General features: G+C 44.3%; 1 protein-coding gene across 1 annotated transcript in view; it reads left to right on the plus strand.

Annotated features, from left to right (window-relative positions):
- The first annotated feature begins 1,568 nt into the window (after positions 1 to 1,568).
- Positions 1,569 to 19,700, plus strand: part of LOC142839919 (cation channel sperm-associated targeting subunit tau-like) — a 38,157-nt gene continuing 20,025 nt past the window's right edge. The window contains exon 1 of the mRNA XM_075956337.1: positions 1,569 to 1,922. Coding sequence (XP_075812452.1) covers positions 1,569 to 1,922 — 354 coding nt within the window. The remainder of the gene's footprint in view (positions 1,923 to 19,700) is intronic.

Raw genomic sequence — 19,700 nt, forward strand, 5'->3', positions numbered from 1 at the left:
CCACCACCACCCAGTAGTAAGAGTACAAATAAAACCCATGTCTCATTGAGAAACAAAAGCCCCAAGATTATGTTATCTATGGTGCTAGGTATACTTAGTGCTACATTACGTGAGCCCTTATGAAGTCAGAATGAGCTGCAAAGACATGTCACGCAGGAGTGGAGATTAAACACTGCAGCAGAGACCCACACGGGCATCACTTAGGAATTAAGGGGCTTGCGGTTTTGTGCCATGCAGCCTGAAAGGGAAAGGCAGGGACGGAGTTCTTGTTCCTAACCAGTTCTGCCTTTGGAGATGGGCGGCTGCTGGTGGGAGCCTGCCTTGAGGGCCCTGCCAGGCAGCAGGTGGGAGACGTGTGTGAGAGCCCAGGGCAAACATACTGTCTGCCGTCTGGAGGGTCTTAATCTACTTAGAGATAGGAGTGAAGAATCTAGAAAAGGCTCTATGTGAGGCTGGATGCGAGCAGGGGCTGTGCAAAATGGAGTTTTTAGTGGTAGAGATTCACTAAAGGTGACTTTTGAGCTCCCTCTTGCCTAAAAGACTACATTTCCAATATTAAAGCAATAAATAATGACTCTGAGATATTTAAACATTTAACATGTTTTATTTAAAATTTTTATTATTTAAAATTTAATATTTAAAATGCTTTATATTTTTAAAAGCCCAACGTGCAGCTGGCCAACAGGGGCGCACACCTTTGATTCCAGGCAGGCAGATCTCTGAGTTCAAGGCCAGCCTGGACTACAGAGCAGGTTCTTCAATAGCCAAGGTTACACAGAGAAACCCTGTATTGAAAAACAAAGCAAAAACAAACAAAACAAACATCCAATGTGCCTTAGAGCCACCTTTAAAAGATATCTTTAAATGTTAAATGGCCAATAAAGTTCTGGAAACTTCTTGGTTTGCTTTGTGTACGATGGTTAAATTATTCTGATTCTGAGACAGCAGAAGAATTGATGAGTCAGGCTGGGAAACCATAGAGTAAGTCATTGTACTTTTCTGTATGAGAGATGTCCCAGAATAGGAACGGTAAAGAAAGTAGGGTTCTTGTATCAAGGATACAATTGTTTTAAGGGTCAGATTTTTGTGAATGTGGCCTTATTACCTCAAATGAATTTGGAGCGTACTAGAGCTCCAGAGGTAAGGTAAATGTATACGACTGTGCTCCGTGTTTGCAGAATGGTCAGATAAATGTGTTCAGGTAGGATGCTGGAAATATGCATTTGGTGCACAGAATCTGATATTAATAGTCTAAAAGAAATGGTGTGGAGAGAGGCGGGCTCCTAAGATGAAAGTACTATTTAGAAAAATAGTACATTAGTTGGAGAAGGTTGCCCACCAGCAAGCTCTGACTTCCGGAGGAAACAGGAACTGCCTGAAGAGAACCAGAGCAGATGGTTCAGCTTGCTAAATTCACACCTCCAAACCCAGGAGACCTCCCGGCCCTGCAGCCCGGGCAGCGTTCTGCACGTGGTCCATAAAAGCGCGGGAAAGGCAGCTGCGTGCGCGCGTGCGCAGCAAACAGCGGTTGGGTTAGTGGCTAATAGGGCCCTGAAGAGAATGTAACAATGGAGTTGCCTCCTCCGGGAAACCGGAGGGTTTCCATCAGTAACCCTCAAGAGACACCCCACAGGCTTTCCACCGCCCACAGCGCGACGCCCGCCCGCTCCTCCATTGGCTCCCCGAAGCCCCACGCCTTGCCTGATGCCCACAAGTCTTCCATCCCGAGCAGTGTGCCAGGCGGGTCCATGCCCCCGAAGAGCGCCCTCTTCCTTCCGGATGCCACCGCGCAGCAGCGCAGAGGATCCACCGTCTCCTCCGTGCGCTACGCTGACGAACAAGCCAAGCAAGTGGCCTCGGACAAAGAGAAGGACAAGGAGAAAAAGGGCAAGAGCAAGAGCAAGGGCGCAGGACTGCTGAACGTGAGTGGCCCGAGTGGAGGGATGGGGCGCTGAGGATGGGAGACCCGCGGTGCCCTCGGGGCTCGTCCTCCCGAGACCTCCCTCGCTAGACACCTTAGGCGGTTTAGCTTCTGCAGCGTCGTTTTTTATCGAATAAGAGCTCATGCCCAACAGGGCAAAGGACCGTCACTGCCTGTTCACTGCTGGCAATGCCATTGCTGGGTTGTCATTTATCAGGATAGGCGCTAAACCCAAGACGCTTTATTTTTATGATTTATTTATTTTGTTATGGCGCGTCTTTGTTTTGTTTTGTTTTGCTTTTCTGCGTAAACTCTGGCTGACCCGGTACTTGCTATGAAGCCAAGGTCCATTTCAAACTCTTGGCAACGCCCTCCTTCCTTCCCCCCGGTCTTATATACTTAAGGGGTGAGATGCTGGTGTGTACCAAAGTCTTATATTATGACCCTGGAGGACTAATTCTTCTTCAAGTCTCCAGTGTTTAGTGGTAACTAATACTTTATAGAGGCATAAATGACAAGAGAGAACCAAGTTGCAATTCGTTCTATATAAAGGTCGTTAGAGGACTATTAGGAAAAATTTCATCCTCTGTGGCATTACTTTATGAAGAAATAGTGGAGTTGAATTATCCAGAAACACGGGTGGTGGTGGCAGCACACGCCTTTAATCCCAGCACTCGAAGCAGAGGCAGGCAGATCTCTGAGTTCGAGGCCAACCAGGCCTACAAAGGGAGTTCCAGGGCAACCAGGGCTACACACACAGAGACAAAAAACAAACAAACAAACAAACAAACAAACAAAAAACCAAAAATCTGTCTCAAAAAACCCAAACAACAACAAAAATCCAGAAACAGACGGTACATATAAAGGATGAACTCCATCTCTGTACAATAATTATTTGATCTCCAAGAGACTGCTAATTTAGCACACTTTTAGAGCATTGTTATACATTGAGAGCATATCAAAGACTAATAAAAGGAGAGATTCTAATGTATAATACTCAGTTAAAAACCGCAGAGGTGTGTAAGAGAGATTCGCCTTGAAATCAGACCATGGGCTGAGTTTATTGTATATGATCTTAAGGAATTTGGGCTTTATTTCCCAGGATAGTGATTTCTAATATTGTTTTGAACATGGCAAATTCCTTTTTTCAATGTAAAACTTTCCTTTGCATAAAATAACTGATCTTATTATTTGCTGATTGGATAATTATAAAACCACAGAAATGAGCAAAGAGGCCTGGTATTATTAATAGAACTCTCCCTAGGTCATGGTTTGTGTTTTAGTATCCAAGCCGTGCTTGGTAAAGCGTTGATGTGGGAGCCCTGGGAAGAAGGCTGAGCAGTCAGAAATGCGCACTACTCTTGCAGAGGAACCTGAGTTCAGTTCCGTGCCCACGGCAGGCAGCTCACAGTCACCAGTAACTCCATGGAGCTCCAGGAGACCCGGCCTCTGAGATCATTTACACTCATGTGCACATACTCATGCACACACACAAAAAATAAATCTCAAAAAATGTAGGTTTTGAGTCTTCACCATAGTCCTCCTGGATCAGAAGGGTGGATGGATGCAGGAATACATTCAGATTAGAACTGTTTTGAGCTGATTCCTAGACATGAGCTTAAGAATCACCGCAGAGGAAAAGGAGACTCATTGCTATGGTGACGACAGTCAGAGGAACTGGATACACGGTGGTGGGGCTAACTCTTTGTTTGTAGAGTGCCTGTGTAACACGCACAAGCCCTGCACTCCAGAAACAGTGGCCGGGACTGCGCTCTCGGTATCAGGAGGCACAGGCAGAAGGATCAGAAATTTAGGCCTTATTTGCCTACATAGTGAGTTTTAAAAGTGGATGAATGGAATAGCATCAGAAGGAGGGGTAAGGGACTGGGAGTCTCAAATACCTTTTAATTTAAATTTTTATTTATTATTCTGGTTATTGTTTGTTTGTCCTTTCTCTGTCAACTTGATGCAAACTAGCGTCACCCAGGAAGAAGGACGCTCAGTTGAGGAATTGCTTCTATTGGATTGGCCTGTGCCCATGTTTATTGATTTGTGGTGGTTGTGAAAGGGCTCAGCCCACTGTGGGTGGTGCCACCCCTGGGCTGGTGGCCCTGGGTTCGATAAGAAAGCAGGCTGAGCAAGCCATGGGGAGCAAGCCAGCAAGCAACATTCCTTCATGGACTCTGCTTCAGTTCTTGCCTTGAGTTCCTGCCTGATCCTCCCTCCATGATGGGCTGACTATAAGCTGTAATATGAAATAGACCCTTTCCTTCCCAAGTTGCCTGTAGTTGTATTGTCTTAACCTTCTATTTCTGGGGAGAGATGCTATGATCAGGTCAGTGTATGGAAGAAAACATTGAATCTGGGGCTCACAGTCCCAGAGGTTAGTCATGGCCATCACGACAGGGAGCACGCAGGTGGGTATGGTGCTGAGCTCACAACTGATCCACAGGCATGAGGCAGAGAGGGGGCCTAGCTGGGAACTGTGTGGGCTTTGGTAACCTTCACCTCCTTTCAGTGGCACACCTCCTCTGTTAAGGCCACACCTCCTAAACCTTCCCAAACAATTCCACTGCCTGGGAACCAAGCAATCAAATCCATGAGCCTATGGGAGCTGATTCTCTTCCAAACTGCCACATATAGTATTTGTGAGAGCAATCTAAAGCAAACCAGGACAGTTATTACAGGGAGTTGTCACAATGGTCACATGCAGGTCAGAGGATAACTTAGTGGAGTTATTGTCATGTGGGTTCTGAAGGATAAATTCAGTTCACCAGGCTTAGGCAGCAAACACCTTTACCAGAGGAACCATTTTGCCAACCCTTAAAGAGATTTTTTTTAAAAAAAAGTTTTATTAAAATGTAGGTTTCAAGGGAAATTGGAAAGATGGGTTATGCATAGTCCTTAGATTATGATAAGTCGTAGCTTACGACTTCAATAAAAATGTATATTGCCCTCCTGGTTTGATGGCGCACACTGTTGTTCCTGCATTCAGAGACTAAGACGTCAGGATTTGAATTTCAGACATAGCCTGGGCAGTATAGTGAAAATCTGTCTTAAGACTGAACAAAATGTGAAGAACGACCCCAAGTTCTAGTCCTAGTTCCCTTGAACCTCTTCAATTCCTTTCAACAGATGGCGACAGTTCCTCACCCTGGGCCTTGTCTACATCATGGCCAATCCTTACTTCTCATACGCTGGAATCTAGTATTATACTAAACAACCACTGAGTTCCATCTATTACGTCTGTTATTTGAAATAAAGGCCAAGCTCTGGCCTAAATGCAGAAGACACGGCGGAGGGAAAGTCATTCCCTTCCTGTATGCGCTGACAGTTACAGGTAGCTTTCCATTCTAAAGGAAATAGAGAGGGTGATGCCAGGAATTGTGGTGGAGAAGGGACGGACGGTGCTTCGAGGAGCATAGCAAGAGAAAACGTCTCTGAGTAGGTGGGACGGACGGTGCTTCAGGGAGCATAACAAGAGAAAGCGTCTCTGAGTAGGTAGCTTCTGAATGAAAACTTGGAGAATGAAAAGAGGTTGGGGTAGAGGAGAGAGCATTGAGATGGGCCAAGCAATCACGAGGTTTTTGTGGAGTCATTAAGAGTGGAAGGTTCCGGAAACGGAGTGAGAGCGGGAGTGGTGTTGGGGGAGGCTAGGGCCCTCTCTTCGTTTAGGCCCCTCTAAAAGCTTTTGAGAAAGCATTGAAGGCTCAAATTAATTTTCCTATCACATTTGTGGGTTTTTTTTGTTTTGTTTTGTTTTGTTTTCGAGACAGGGTTTCTCTTGTAGCTTTGGAGCCTGTCCTGGAACTTGCTCTGTAGACCAGGCTGGTCTCGAACTCACAGAGATCCACCTGCCTCTGCCTCCCAAGTGCTGGGATTAAAGGCGTGCGCCACCACCACCCGGCTGACATTTGTGTTCTTTTGTGCTTTGGATTCCCCAAACTTATTTAATATATAGGCTATATATACATACATATATAATATATATACTATATATTATATATTTACTCCTCTTACAAGTACTCCTCTGTGATAACTATCAAAATTAGATAGTAGCTCTGGAGAAATGGCTCTACAGGAAAGAGCACCCTGGCAGCTGTCCCAGAAAACCCAGGTTTGGCTCCCTAACACCCACACGGACAGCTCACAGCCATCTGTACCTCCAGTCCCAGGGGATCGAACACCCTATTCTGGCCTCCCTGGGCACCGTGCATACATGTGACGCGAAGACATGTATGCATACAGAACACCCGTATACACAGGATAAATAAATACATTTTTAAATTAAAAAATAGTCCTCTGAGTGCTTGGCGTGCTTTTTGGCTGCACTGACTCTTTGTTAATTAGTAGAACTGCTTTTCTGCGCTCTAATGGTGCTGTTTCTTTTTGTTCCTTACCTTGTTAGGGTTACTTCCTTCACTGAGTTATAGTTAACTTAATTGATTTTTTTTTTTCGAGACAGGGTTTCTCCGCAGCTTTTTTGGTTCCTGTCCTGGAACTAGCTCTTGTAGACCAGGCTGGCCTCGAACACACAGAGATCCGCCTGCCTCTGCCTCCCGAGTGCTGGGATTAAAGGCATGCACCACCACCACCCGGCTAGTTAACTTAATTGAGATCTCCCTTTCTGGCATAGGCCCTTTCTGTCTCTTCCTCTGGTCTTTTGCAGCATTCTGGATGTTGCAGAACCAGTCTTGCTTGCCCGGAGTATTTCCGAATTCCCCTTTTCCTTTCTTTCACCTGTGGCTTGCCTGGCTGTTTCTGTGTCATTTCCACACGTGTGTGAATCCTCCCGGCTTCTTCTTGCTGACTTTTAATTTCACACCACCGTGGCCAGAAAAGATACCTGAGACAGTGCAAGACATTTGTTGACCTCACAGCCTCCGTCCTGAAGAACGCTCAGTGTGCCCCAGAGAGAGCCTGTGTTCTGTGGCCGTCGTGTGGCACGCTCAGTGTGCTGTCTGTCAGCCTCACCGGGTCTGAAAGGTAGCTTCGAATCTGATGCTTTCTCGTTGATGCTATGCCTGGAAAGCCTGTTCATTGTTAAAAGTAGGGTATTTGTGGGGATGTGGCTCAATGGTAGTACACTTACCTGTTGTGGGGTACTTGTGGGGATGTAAATCAATGGTAGTATACTTACCTGTTGTGCTGGCTATTTTTTTCAATGATTTATTTTAATTTCATGGGCATTGGTGTTTTTGCATGCATGCCTGTATGAAGGTGTTGGATCCCCTGGAACTGAGATTACAGACAGTTGTGAGCTGACGTGTGGGTGCTGGGAATTGAACCTGAGTCCTCTGGAAGAGCAGCCAAGCCTCCTAACCACTGATCCATCTCCCCTAGCCCTGTGCTGGCTATTTTTAAGTCAGCTTGAGGCATGCTGGCATTATCGGAGAGGACAGAACCCCGGTTGGGAAAATGCTTCCATAAGATCTAACTGTAGGAAAGTCTTTAGGGTGTTTTCTTAATCAGTGATTTATAGATCTTTTTAAAACTCCTTTGGCTCTTTGTGGGGGCACCACTAAATACATCACACAGGGACTTATTTTTTTAATTAATTAATTTTTTAATATAATTAATTATGTATACAATATTCTGCCTGCATGTATGCCTGCAGGCCAGAAGAGGGCACCAGACCTCTTTACAGATGGTTGTGAGCCACCATGTGGTTGCTGGAAATTGAACTCAGGACCTCTGGAAGAGCAGGCAGTGCTCTTAACTACTGAGCCATCTCTCCAGCCCAGAGACTTATTTTTTCTTATGAATGCCCAGCCTTAGCTTGACTTGTTACTAGCCAAATTTTCTTAAATTATTCCATCTATCTTTTGCCTCTGGGGTTTTTATCTTTCTCTCCTTCTCTTTTCCCTTCTTTACTTCTTACTCCATGGCTTGCCATGTAGCTGGGAGGCTGGCCCTTGATGTCCTCCTCCTTCTTCTCCTGCTCTGTCTTCTCCTCGCAGATTTCTCCTCCTATTTATTCTCTCTGCCCGACAGCCCCACTATCTTTTCCCCTCCCTTCCTGGTGGCAGTTCTTTATTAGACCAATGAGGTGTTTTAGACGGCAAAGTAACACAGCCTCACAGAGTCACACAAAGGCAACATAAAAGAATGAAACCCACCTTTGCATCATCAAACAAATGTTCCACAGCATAAACAAATGAAATATATCTTAAATTAATATTCCACAAGAGTGATGGATGTGGGAGGGCCTACCCCATGGTGGGTGGTGCCACCCCTGGGCTGGTGGTCCTAGGTTCTGTAAGGAAGCAGTCTGAGCAAGCCATGGTGAGCAAGTCAGTAAGCAACACCCCTCCATGGCTTCTGCAGCAGCTCCTGCCTCCAGGAGCCTGTGTTGTTCCTGCCTCCAGGAGCCTGTGTTATTCCTGTCCTGACTTCCTTCCGTAATGAGCAGTGATGTGGAAGTATAAACCAAATAGGCCATGTCCTCCCCAGCTTCCTTTTGGTCATGGTGTCTCATCACAGCGATAGTAACCCTAAGACACCTACCATGTGCAAGGCCCTAGGTTGAAGCCCCAGCACTGAAAAAAAAAATGGACAGAGAATTGAACCCCAGTTGTATTTTACTGCCATTTGTCTCTTCAGGTATAGCAATATTGTTATGTACTCTGATCTTAGATGGATATATAATTACAGTTATCATAACCGTCCTGACAACTTGATCCTTTGATTATTATGTAATCATCTCATTTGTCCTTTCCATGTGTAATAGGGTCTGCCTGTGTAGCACGGGCCTGTCTTCCTGCCTCAGCCTCCTGAGGCTGCCATGACAGGGGTCTGACTGTGTAGCATGGACCCATCTTCCTGCCTCAGCCTCCTGAGGCTGCCATGACAGGGGTCTACTGTTGTGCTCAGCTTCTTTCGTTTTAGCCATTTGACTTGTCTCTGCCTTTAATTGGCAAATGAATCTGTTGACACAAAAAGTAGTTATTTATAAGTGCCTATTGTTGCCGTCTTGTTGGCTAATCTTTGGATGTCTTAGTTCCTTATCTCTGTCTTTCTGATTGGGCAGTTTTCTGTTAGGCCAAAGTCTCTCTCTCTCTCTCTCTCTCTCTCTCTTTCTCTTTCGTGTCCCCACTACAGCTCTTGGCTTTGTGGTTCCTACAAGGCTTACACAAAACTTCTACAGCTGTAGTCTAAGTTTATAACAACTTGGATGACAAACAAAAATGACTCTTTTACCTCTCCCGCTCATTTTGATTTGCTGATACCATTTACATATAACTATCTGTGTGTCCATTGACAAATTATCATAATGGTACTTTTAAAAAATTTATCTATTTCTTTTATCTCCTGGCCTCAGCCTCCCTCATCCTCCCCTCCCAGCCCCTCCTCCTATCCCCATCATTTATATCAGAGGTAGGTGATTTATATGCCACTGTTATAATGTTAGGAGATTACGACTTCTTCCTCTACATTTGCCTTCATTAGAAAACTATGTAACTGGATAGTTTCAAATCATTTTCTTGGAGCGCACATGTTTTTTCCCCTCTGCTTGATCAAATCTGCTGTTGACACCCTCTGTTACATTGATTGATTGCATCAATCAGCTTTCGAAGGTTTTGCTGTTTTAATTGTATCTCTGTGTTAAACTCCAAATTTTTGTGTCTTGCTGTTCTGATTTTTGTTGAACTGTGTTCTTTGGCTTCCTGGGCATCCTCAATTCAGAATTGCCGTCTCAGAAGTTTATAGATCTCTATTTCCTATTAGGATATTGCTAAATTAGGAGGTTGCTTATTAGGAAATTGCTCTTTGGTGGTGTCATGTTTTCCAGATTTGTGTATGTGTGTGCAGGGAAGGGGAGGGGCAGGGGAGAGAGAAAGGGAGCACAGGGCGGCCTTGTAGGAAGAGAAAGAGATAGAGATAGAGAGAGAAGGAGAGAGAGAAAGATCATCAGAAGTGTTTATGTTGGAAGAGCATTGTTTAGAGCTGTGGCAATTACCTTACACTGCAAAACAATGTTTGCAGGTGTGATGCAAGTTATCCTGACAATCAGACCCGGCCCTGGAAGCAAGCAAATGCCCTCATGGGAGAGATTTAGAGGAAGATCGGGCCTGCTCAGAGGAGGAAAAGGAAGAACACGGAGGCAGAGATAGGAGTGACGCAGACAAGGAGTCTGAAGGGGCAAGAACAGGATTTCCCTGCAGCCTTCTGAGTGAGGGTGATCTCAATGGCGCCTTGAATTCAGCCCAATGTTTTGACTCAGATCTATGACACATGCGTGGAATATGGGATATGGCAGCATTACGACTCAGAAATACCACTTTAGGAAAGCAAAATAGTAATGATAATAATTCCAAGGATCTAATTGTGCCAGAATAGGAGTAATTCTAAATATCTTTGATTGCACCCTTACCAGTAGAAAACATGAGCATCTGCAGGCAATGTTGGTTATACATTTATACGATGTGTATGTATGGCAAATTTCTAAATTTGCAAACTCCGGTTATTTTAGATGATAAACGGTCAGTCTTGGTGGCATCGGCCTCTAAGCCTGGCTACTCTGGAAGCAGAGGTAGGACCTTCATGTAGTCAAGGCACGTCTGGCTACCGGGTGAATCCAAGGCCACACTGGGCAACCTGAGGAGCCCTGTCTCAAAATAAGAAGTAAAACTATGACAGAGGCACAGCGGCAGAGGACTTATCTAGCGGGTACTAGGCTGTGGGGGAAGAAGGGAAGGGACGGATGACCGAACAAAGGAACTAAGGGAGGAGAGAACGTTTCTGATAGGGTTAACTATTTTTTTGTGAGTACGAAACCAAACCGTCACTGTGTTTGAGAAGCATGTTCTGAAAGTCCAATTCTCATGCCAGTTTATCTCACAGCTGGCTTTTAATTTGTCATTGACGTCTTTGTGTATATGTTTATGTGTGTGCGGTGTAGGCAGACATATGTGTGTGTGTGGACACACGTGGAGGACGTTGGGTACATTGCTCTCGCCCTTAAGAAAGAGCCTCTCCAGGGGCATCTGATTTTTTTGACTGTGTTCACCATTAAGACTGGCTTTCTGAGCATCGGTAAAAATCAACAAACTTTGGGTCAGCTGTCCAGAAATCAGACTATGGTCTATGTGAGATTAAGACCATTCTTCAGGGAATTCCTTGGACGAATGTCTCAGATGTATGAGATCACTCTTTTTCCAGCTTCTAAGAAGGTGTATGCAGACAAGTTACTGAACATACTAGACCCTAAAGACTAATATTTTGTTTGGTTGGTTTTTGTTTTTCGAGACAAGGTTTCTCTGTAGCTTTGGGGCCTGTCCTGGAACTAGCTCTTGTAGACCAGGCTGGCCTCTAACTCACAGAGATCTGCCTGCCTCTGCCTCCCAAGTGCTGGGATTAAAGATGTGAGCCACCACGGCCTGGCAGAGGCTGATATTTTTATAGTGACATACAAACCCCTTTTCAGGGGGCTTTTATGGAAGGTAGAATTTGTAAGCATTTTTTTGCCTCTCAACTTCATTACCAGGCTGCAGGCTCAGACTGGTTTTGTGTAAAGGATGTCTTCTCTAAAGAGAAGTTTGATATCTTATATGCTTGTTAAGAAAGTACAGTGTTGGAAGAAGCCCAGAACCCATGAGGTTTGTGACCACAGGATTCTGTTACGGTGTTAGGAATTAATGATGTCATTGCCGTCATGTGTTCCGCCACTCCAGGACCACATGAACACATGTCAGTTTAAGGAAGATTTACCAAGGTCTAAAACTTACACAGCCTGTTCCACAGCCTGTTCAGGTTTGGGCCTTGGATGTCACTTCAGGAAGTTAAGAATAAAAACCACTAGCCACACTCCAAGAAAAAAAAAGTACAGTATTGGAAATTAAAGGTGGACAGCTGATCATTGAGGAGTATGTCAGTTATTTTTCATGTATATTACCTGTCTTTTTGTATGACTTCTTTTTATAATATTTGTTTATTTATTATGTATACAATATTTTGTCTGTGTATATGTCTGCAGGCCAGAAGAGGACACCAGACCTCATTACAGATGGTTGTGAGCCACCATGTGGTTGCTGGGAATTGAACTCAGAACCTTTGGAAGAGCAGGCAATGCTCTTAACCACTGAGCCACCTCTCCAGCCCCTTGTACGACTTCTTGTACAGATTACATGCTGCTTCATTTTTAAATGAATCTTTAAAATAAGGAAATCTTTTCAGGAAAACATTTACTTTTTGTAGTTTTGATTTTAAAGGCATGAATCGTTGGTTTTCAGTGTTATTAATGAAGATTCTAACTTTTCATCAGGTTGTGTGTTTTCTTATTATTAACTGTTATGTATGTAGTTAGCATATTGAGTCACTGAACTGTTTAAAAATCTAGCACGGAGAACAAGCCTGTTTTGTGGAAAATCCCTATTCTTAAAAAAAAATAATCACGGCAGATTTTCTATGTAAAAAAAGCAAAAGCATTTGCAATTCAGAATACAGATTTTTTTCTTTAAAAAAAAAGTATTTTGCTTGCAGGAACAATACTACAGATACATTTTAATGAGAATCTTTGAAATGTATTTATCTTTAGGGCACCTGGGCATCTTTATGCTGTTTGTCTTATGTCTTTCTTGAAATAAAATGTATATACGTTACCTTTAGAAAGAAAGAAAGAGAAAGAAGGAAGGAAGAAGGAAGGAAAGAAAGAAAGAAAGAAAGAAAGAAGGAAGGAAGGAAGGAAGGAAAGAAAGAAAGAAAGAAAGAAAGAAAGAAAGAAAGAAAGAAAGAAAGCCTCTCACTAAACTTGGAGCTAGGCTGACAGACAGCAAGGACCAGGGGTCTTCCTGTTTCTCCACCTTTCATTTGTTCTCCTGTTCTTAACCAAAGTTTAGTATATTTCTCCACATTTGCCACCTTAAATTTTCCTATAATTTTTTTTGTCATTCCTTATCCATCTGTAAATTCAGACTAGATAGATACTCTGCTAGATAAGACCACATAGTTGTTGGGCCCACTCAGCTGGCAAGTGCAGTCCCCTGAACTCAAATGCAGCCATGAAGCACCAGCATGCTCGCTGACCGCCTAGGTCATCCTGTGGATGGTCAGCTACTCCCAATGGTCATCTCCTTCCTTGCTAATGAGGAACCGGGGAGTCGTAGTATCCTCTCCCGCGGCTCTGGGGATACTACCTGGTTTCTGTCGTGTTTTGCTTCTGTGCCGGTCCTTGTTTCACAGAGACAGAGAGCGTCAGACGGTAGAGGGAGGCCATCGCTGTGAAACTTGGCTGGGGGAAAGAATGAATGTGAAAAGGACACATTTTCAGTCACCGCTTCCTGGCCTAGTGAAGACTCGTCTAAACGGGGCAGTTGACTCCTCCTGGAACGTACCGTGAAGACAAGGGTTCCTCTTCTTGGAAGCAGTTTTGTGTAGCGATTAAACTGTAGTTATGTTTTGTCCATTTGTCTTCAATACCAACAGTTACCATCTGAGGGCAAGAGTTCTTCAAGCTGGAATCCAGCTGGTGCCAGGCACAGAGTGGTGCCATCGTAAGGGAAATCACGAAGCAATTAACTTAAGGATAACAGGGGTTTAATCAAGACTGGGAAGTAAACGCATTCTAGGAAAAGTAACTGTATGGATTAGCGGGCTTCCAAAGAACTCTGTGGGTAAGACACGTCTCCAGAGAATGGAATGTCGAGGATGTGAAACGGTACAGACATTCCCGTCAAAACCACAAGGGGCTTCTCAAAGTTACCCGAAATCACAGTCTCTCCAGGCTCCGCAGAAGTTCCAGGTCTTATCGGAGTCATTATGTGATGTGTTTAGAACCCTTGCCCAAGATTCCATTAGGAATTCAGCAAATACGCGTTTTTCTGCTGCTGCTGCTGCTGCTGCTCACGAGAGCTGTGCTCAGCTAGGAAGGAAAGTGCCAAGCTATGGAGGTAGGCAGAATCAGGGTCAGGAACTGAGCACGAATCTGTAGTGAAGGCGTCTTAAAGGGTCCAGATTAGCTCTTATCAACTGAAGCTTGCATTCAGAATAGACACTGAGTTAATGCCTGTACCTGCAGCATTTGGAAGGCTGAGGCAGGAGCATGTCTGTGGTTTTGACGACTGCTTAGGTTACATAGTGAACTTCACATTAGCCTGGGCCACAGAGGGAGACCGTACCGTAACAAAACAGACTTCCAAAGTAAGGGATAGAAATGTAATAAAAAGCATGAGGTTTCACTTAAATACAAGTACAATATATCATGGTTAGACATATCTTATGGTATGGTAATTGTAAGCAGTTACTGTAAACCACAGATAACCGTGTGTGTGTGTGTGTGTGTGTGTGTGTGTGAGAGAGAGAGAGAGAGAGAGAGAGAGAGAGAGAGAGAGAGAGAGAGGAGCAACAACAACAAACTGATTGCAGATATAGTCGATAATTTTTCAATTGTTTATTGATACCTATTATTAGTTCTTGAAGGAGAAAAATTGGCAGTACCCGATTCCTAGGTCCCATGCATCCTTTATTGCAATTCTGAAATATGCAATACGTCACTATGAACCACATTACCCATGCTATTCAATAGATCACAGAAATGTACTCAGCTTCTCTAACTGGAACTCTATCCGCTTGGGCCAGCTTCTCCCCACCCGTCTATCTGGCTTCCCCTGCAGCCTCTTCCAGTCTGGTCTGTACTTGTAAGAGTCTAACATTTCTACGATTCCACATACAAATGAGGTCGCAGAAGTCTGGTCTTTCCGTGTCCATCTAGTTCACTGAGAATAATATTCTCTAGAGTGACCCATGTAAGGCAACAGGCAGAATCTCCTTTCTTCTTTAAAAGGCAGAAGCATACTTCATTTTGAGTGTAGTGTGTTTTCCGCAACCAGCCATGGGTGGCATGAGGTGGCTTCTACCTTAGGGACTGAGGACGGTACCCCCACGAGCACGAAGACACAGTAGGTCTTCAAAGCTCACTGCATGCACGAAAAACCATGCAGGTTTCACCCTCAGCTGTGAGAAATAGGAAGTTTCCTCCTGACTTTAAGAACATTTTTAGGGGCTGGAGAGATGGCTCAGTGGTTAAGAGCTTTACCTGCTCTTCCAAAGGTCCTGAGTTCAATTCCCAGCAACCACATGGTGGCTCACAACCATCTGTAAAGAGGTCTGGCGCCCTCTTCTGGCCTTCAGGCATACAGACAGAATATTGTATACATAATAAATAAATAAATATTTAAAAAAAAGAACATTTTTAAGATGCTCAGTGTTTGTATTTAAGACAGGATGGACTGGAAATCCTAGCCACCTTAATTAGATAAGAAAACAAATATAAAATGGAAAAGTGAAATTTTCTTTGTTTGCGTTACACATTAAAAAATTCTTAATTATATCAGAAACTTGCTAGAACTGATAAAATTGTAGAATAAAAAAAAATCAATGTAGAAAAACCATTGTAATTGTTAAATGCTGTGTGTGTGTGTGTGTGTGTGTGTGTGTGTGTGTGTATGTGTGTGTGTATGACAATGTGTTGCCTAGCCCAGGCTGGCCTTGAGCCTTCTCTGTATCAGAGGCTAGCCTTACATAGTGTTAAACTCTTGTTCCTTTTGCCTCTGCCTCCCAAATGCTGGGATTACATGGGCATGCCACCATACCCAGCTAAGGATTTTGTTTTATGTATATATATTCACCTTCTGCCTCCTGAGTGCTGGGGTTAAAGTCGAGCACCACTACCACCTGGCTGAATTGTTGTATATTTTAAGAGCTGAGTGAGCAATTCTTGAAAAATATCTAATACTAAACCAGGAAGTTAATGCTTAACAAAGCCATATTGATTCCAGTTCAGCAGAGGTGGGGGTAAAGACAGTCGTCCTTTTGGGTTTGACTTTTAATAGGCAGCCTTTCCCTGTCCCCTCTAGCTTCCCTTCTTCCCGGGTACTTTACCTTCTTCCGGCACGGGCTCTTTGGAAGTATGTTGTTTAGTTTCCCCGTGTGGCAGATTGTTGTGACTGCTTGATTCATGGCTCTGCACTAGAGGTTGCCTCGCAACTGCTGGGTGACCCCACACTTCAGACGGCCTCCTCAGACACCACCCCAGCAGGGAGGGGTGTAGGGCTCCAGTGTTATTGAGTGTGCATGGAAATCCAGGTCCTCCTTGTGGTTGGTGTCCCTTGATGCTATAGGGGTGCAGGAGGATGGTACTGTCTTGTTATAGCAGTGAGGATGGGAGCCCTGGCTTCTTATGTGGCTCTTTAGCGAAGTCAGAAAGATATGGAAGCATTGATATATATATCTTGATATAAGCATATATAGATACTTATAATATATATCAAGATTTCTATATATATTAGATATATAGATCTATATCTATATAGATCTTGATATGTATATATACATACTTATAATTCACCAGCCAACTGTGATATATGTATATGTGTGTGTGTGTGTGTGTATATATATATATATATATTATACTTAGAATTCGCCATCCATCCGTGATTAAAAATATCTCAAGAAACTCAACACACAAGAACTGCATGTGACCACAATAAAGATCACACATGACAAGGCCACAGCGAACATACTGAATAAGGAAAAAGTCGAAACCTTTTCTTCTTAGGCATGGAATGAGATTTAAAAAGCCTTTCTGCTCAACACAGTTTTGAAAGTGCTAGCCTAAGCAACTATGTAAATATCTCTTCACTAAATACTATGAGACATCGATGAGAGAATTGAAAAAAAATACAAATAAATGGAAATAACTAATTTTGTTACAACGTTCATACTTCTAACAGTGAGCTGCAGATTTTATATTTTGCCAACAAAACACTGACATGCTCTCAAAGGATACATTTGTAAAGTGTTCTCTGGGAATAACACTTGTCCTTGCTTCCCGTTCTCTTCAGCAGTCCCCCCACCCCCGCCACACACACACACACACACACACACACACACACACACACACACACGGTACTAGTCTCTAGTTTATCCTTCCTGTATTACTGATGTTCTAGCCTTGTGAAGCAAGTTTTATTTCTTATTCTTATAAGCAATTTAGTAGCTTTAACCTGCCCAGTGTGTCTTTGTGGAGACTAATAACTTTTCAAGCTGTCTTGGGAGTGGATCACTGTGAGTCAGTCTTTCCAGACACACTGTAGGTTCTATAAATATATAGATTTCCTCTTATTGTTTAAATTTTTCCTGGAGATGGTAATTTTATTTTGTTTTTTAAAAAAATTCTTCTTTTATGTGTTACATCCCAACTGCAGTTTTCCCTCCCTCTACCCCCACACCTCTCCTCTCTTCCAGATTCACCACCTCAACCCCACCCCTGCTCCTCAATGTCGTCTTCTCTCCTCTTCCCTCCCCTCCTCTCCTTTTCCCTCCCCTCTTCTCCTCTCCCCTCCTCCCCTGTCCTCCCCTCCCCCTCTTCTTCTTTCCCCTCCCCTCCTCTCCTCTCCCCTCAGAAAAGAGCAGGCCTCCCAGGGACATGAACCAAATGAGGCACACACCATCCTATGAAGTCCTGACAAGGCTACCCAGTAGGAGTTTCCTCTTCCTCCACTCCTCCCATTCCCCAGCTACCTCCTCTCTACCCCAGATCCACCGCCCCCCCCCCAAAAAAACCCAGTTCTCTCAAGGATATCCACCAAACACTGCATAACCAGTTTCAACACAACTAGGTTCAAACCGTCATATAAAAGCTGGACAAGGCTAGAAAAGGATACCATGAGCAGGCAAAAGAGTTAGAGACTCCCTGCTCCCATTGCTGGGAGCCCACAAGAGCACTCAGCTATATACCCAAACATGCAGAGGATCTAGCTCAGACCCATGAGGGTCTTTGGTTGTTTCAGTCTCTGTGATCTCCAATGAGCCCTGCTTAGATGATTCTGGGGGCCATGTTCTCCTGGTGTGCTTGACCTCTCTGACTCCTTCGACCTTTCCTTCCCCCCTTCTGCGGAATTCTCCTGGTTCTGCCTAGTGTTTGGCCGTGGGTCTCTGCATCTGCTACCATCTGTTGCTGGATGGTGTTTCTCTGATGACCACCAGGCTAGGCACCTATCTATGAGTATAGCAGAATATCATTAGTGATTGGTGTGGGAGATCCTTCTGTCTATGTGTTGCTTGTATTGATTAATGAATAAAGAAACTGTCTTAGCCTGTTGATAGGGCAGAACTTAGATAGGCAGGGAAGACAGAACTGAATGCTGGGAGAAAGAAGGGTGGAGTCAGGGGACGCCATGGATCCGCCACTAGATATAGACAAGCTAAAACTTTGCTGGTAGGCCACGACCTCGTGGTGATGCACAGATTAATAGAAATGGGTTCAATTAAGATGTAAGAGTTAGCCAATAAGAAGGCTAGAGCTAATGGGCCAAGCAGTGATTTAATTAACACAGTTTCTGTGTAATTATTTCGGTTCTGGGAGGCCGGGACAAACAAGCAGCTCCTTGCAACAAGTATTCATGTCATTTAATTTTTTTTTCCATTTGTGTCTGGGTCTCTGGGTTCTCCAGCCTCTGGTTCTTGGCCATCCAGGCAGTGTCAGGCTTGGTCTCTCATGGCGTGGCACGGGCCTCAAGTTGGACCAGTCATTGATCGGCCACCATAACCCCAGCACGTCTTACAGGCAGGACAGATTGTAGTTGAAGAAGGTTTTGTGGCTGGATTGGTGTCCCAGTCGCACTGCCGAAAGCTGTGTCTGGTTATAGAAGGTAGACAATTCAGGCTCCAGATCCCCTACTACTAGGAGTCTTTGCTAGGGTCACTCTGGAAGATTCCAGGAAGTTTCCATTGCACTAGGTTTCCACCCCCATCTGCCCCCGAATTCCAGTCATCTCTCCCCGACACCCCCTCCCCCCACCAGATCCCTCCTGTTTCCATCTTCACCTAGTCCAGGCAGAAATAAAGAAATCAAAGACTTCCTAGAATCCAATGACCATCAATGCACGACATGCCCAAACTTATCTCAGAGGAAAGTAGACACTAAGTACCTACATAAAGAGATTGGAGAGGTCTCATACCAGCAACTGAACAGAACACCTAAAAAAAGAAAGCTCTAGAGCAAAAAAGAAGCAAACTCACTGAAGAAGAGCAGACAGCAGAAGATGATCAGACTGAGGGCTGAAATCAATCAAATAGAAACAAAGAGAACAACAAAGAACCAATGAAACAAGGAGTTGGTCCTTTAAGAAAATCTGCAAGATAGACAAACCCTTATCCAAACTAACTAAAAGACAGAGAATATCTAAACTAACAAAGCCAGAATTGGGAAGGGGACATAACAACAGACACTGAGGAAAACCAGGGCCTCACAAGATTTCTGCAGAATTGACAGTGACTATCCAAAAGACAGGTGTGCCTGAAGCTCTGCAGATCAGATTGATCATTAGATTATATTCTTGGGAGGTTGTCTATTGATCTGTATACGAGTGAAGGATAACATACTTGTGATTGGTGGTTCTTTTTGTTTGTTTGTTTGTTTTTTGTTTTTCGAGACAGGGTTCTCTGTAGCTTTGGAGCCTGTCCTGGAACTAGCTCTTGTAGTCCAGGCTGGCCTCGAACTCACAGAGATCCGCCTGCCTCTGCCTCCCGAGTGCTGGGATTAAAGGCGTGCGCCACCACTGCCCGGCTGGTTGGTGGTTCTTATTTGATGTTCTGCTATCCTTAACTCCCCCCACAAAACATCTTTCTTTCTCCTTACTGTTAGAAATTCAGGGGACCCCGCTCCTCCTCTGTCTTTTTTCCTGAGAAGCGGTCCTCCTCTGAGGAGGTCACACCAGGTCCTTCTCCTGCAGGGCTCGGCTCTTACCCAGCGCTGTACCATCCATAGCCAGAACGTCTG

This window comes from Microtus pennsylvanicus, chromosome 22 (genome assembly GCF_037038515.1).
Source record: "Microtus pennsylvanicus isolate mMicPen1 chromosome 22, mMicPen1.hap1, whole genome shotgun sequence".
In the NCBI taxonomy this organism is placed as follows: domain Eukaryota; kingdom Metazoa; phylum Chordata; class Mammalia; order Rodentia; family Cricetidae; genus Microtus; species Microtus pennsylvanicus.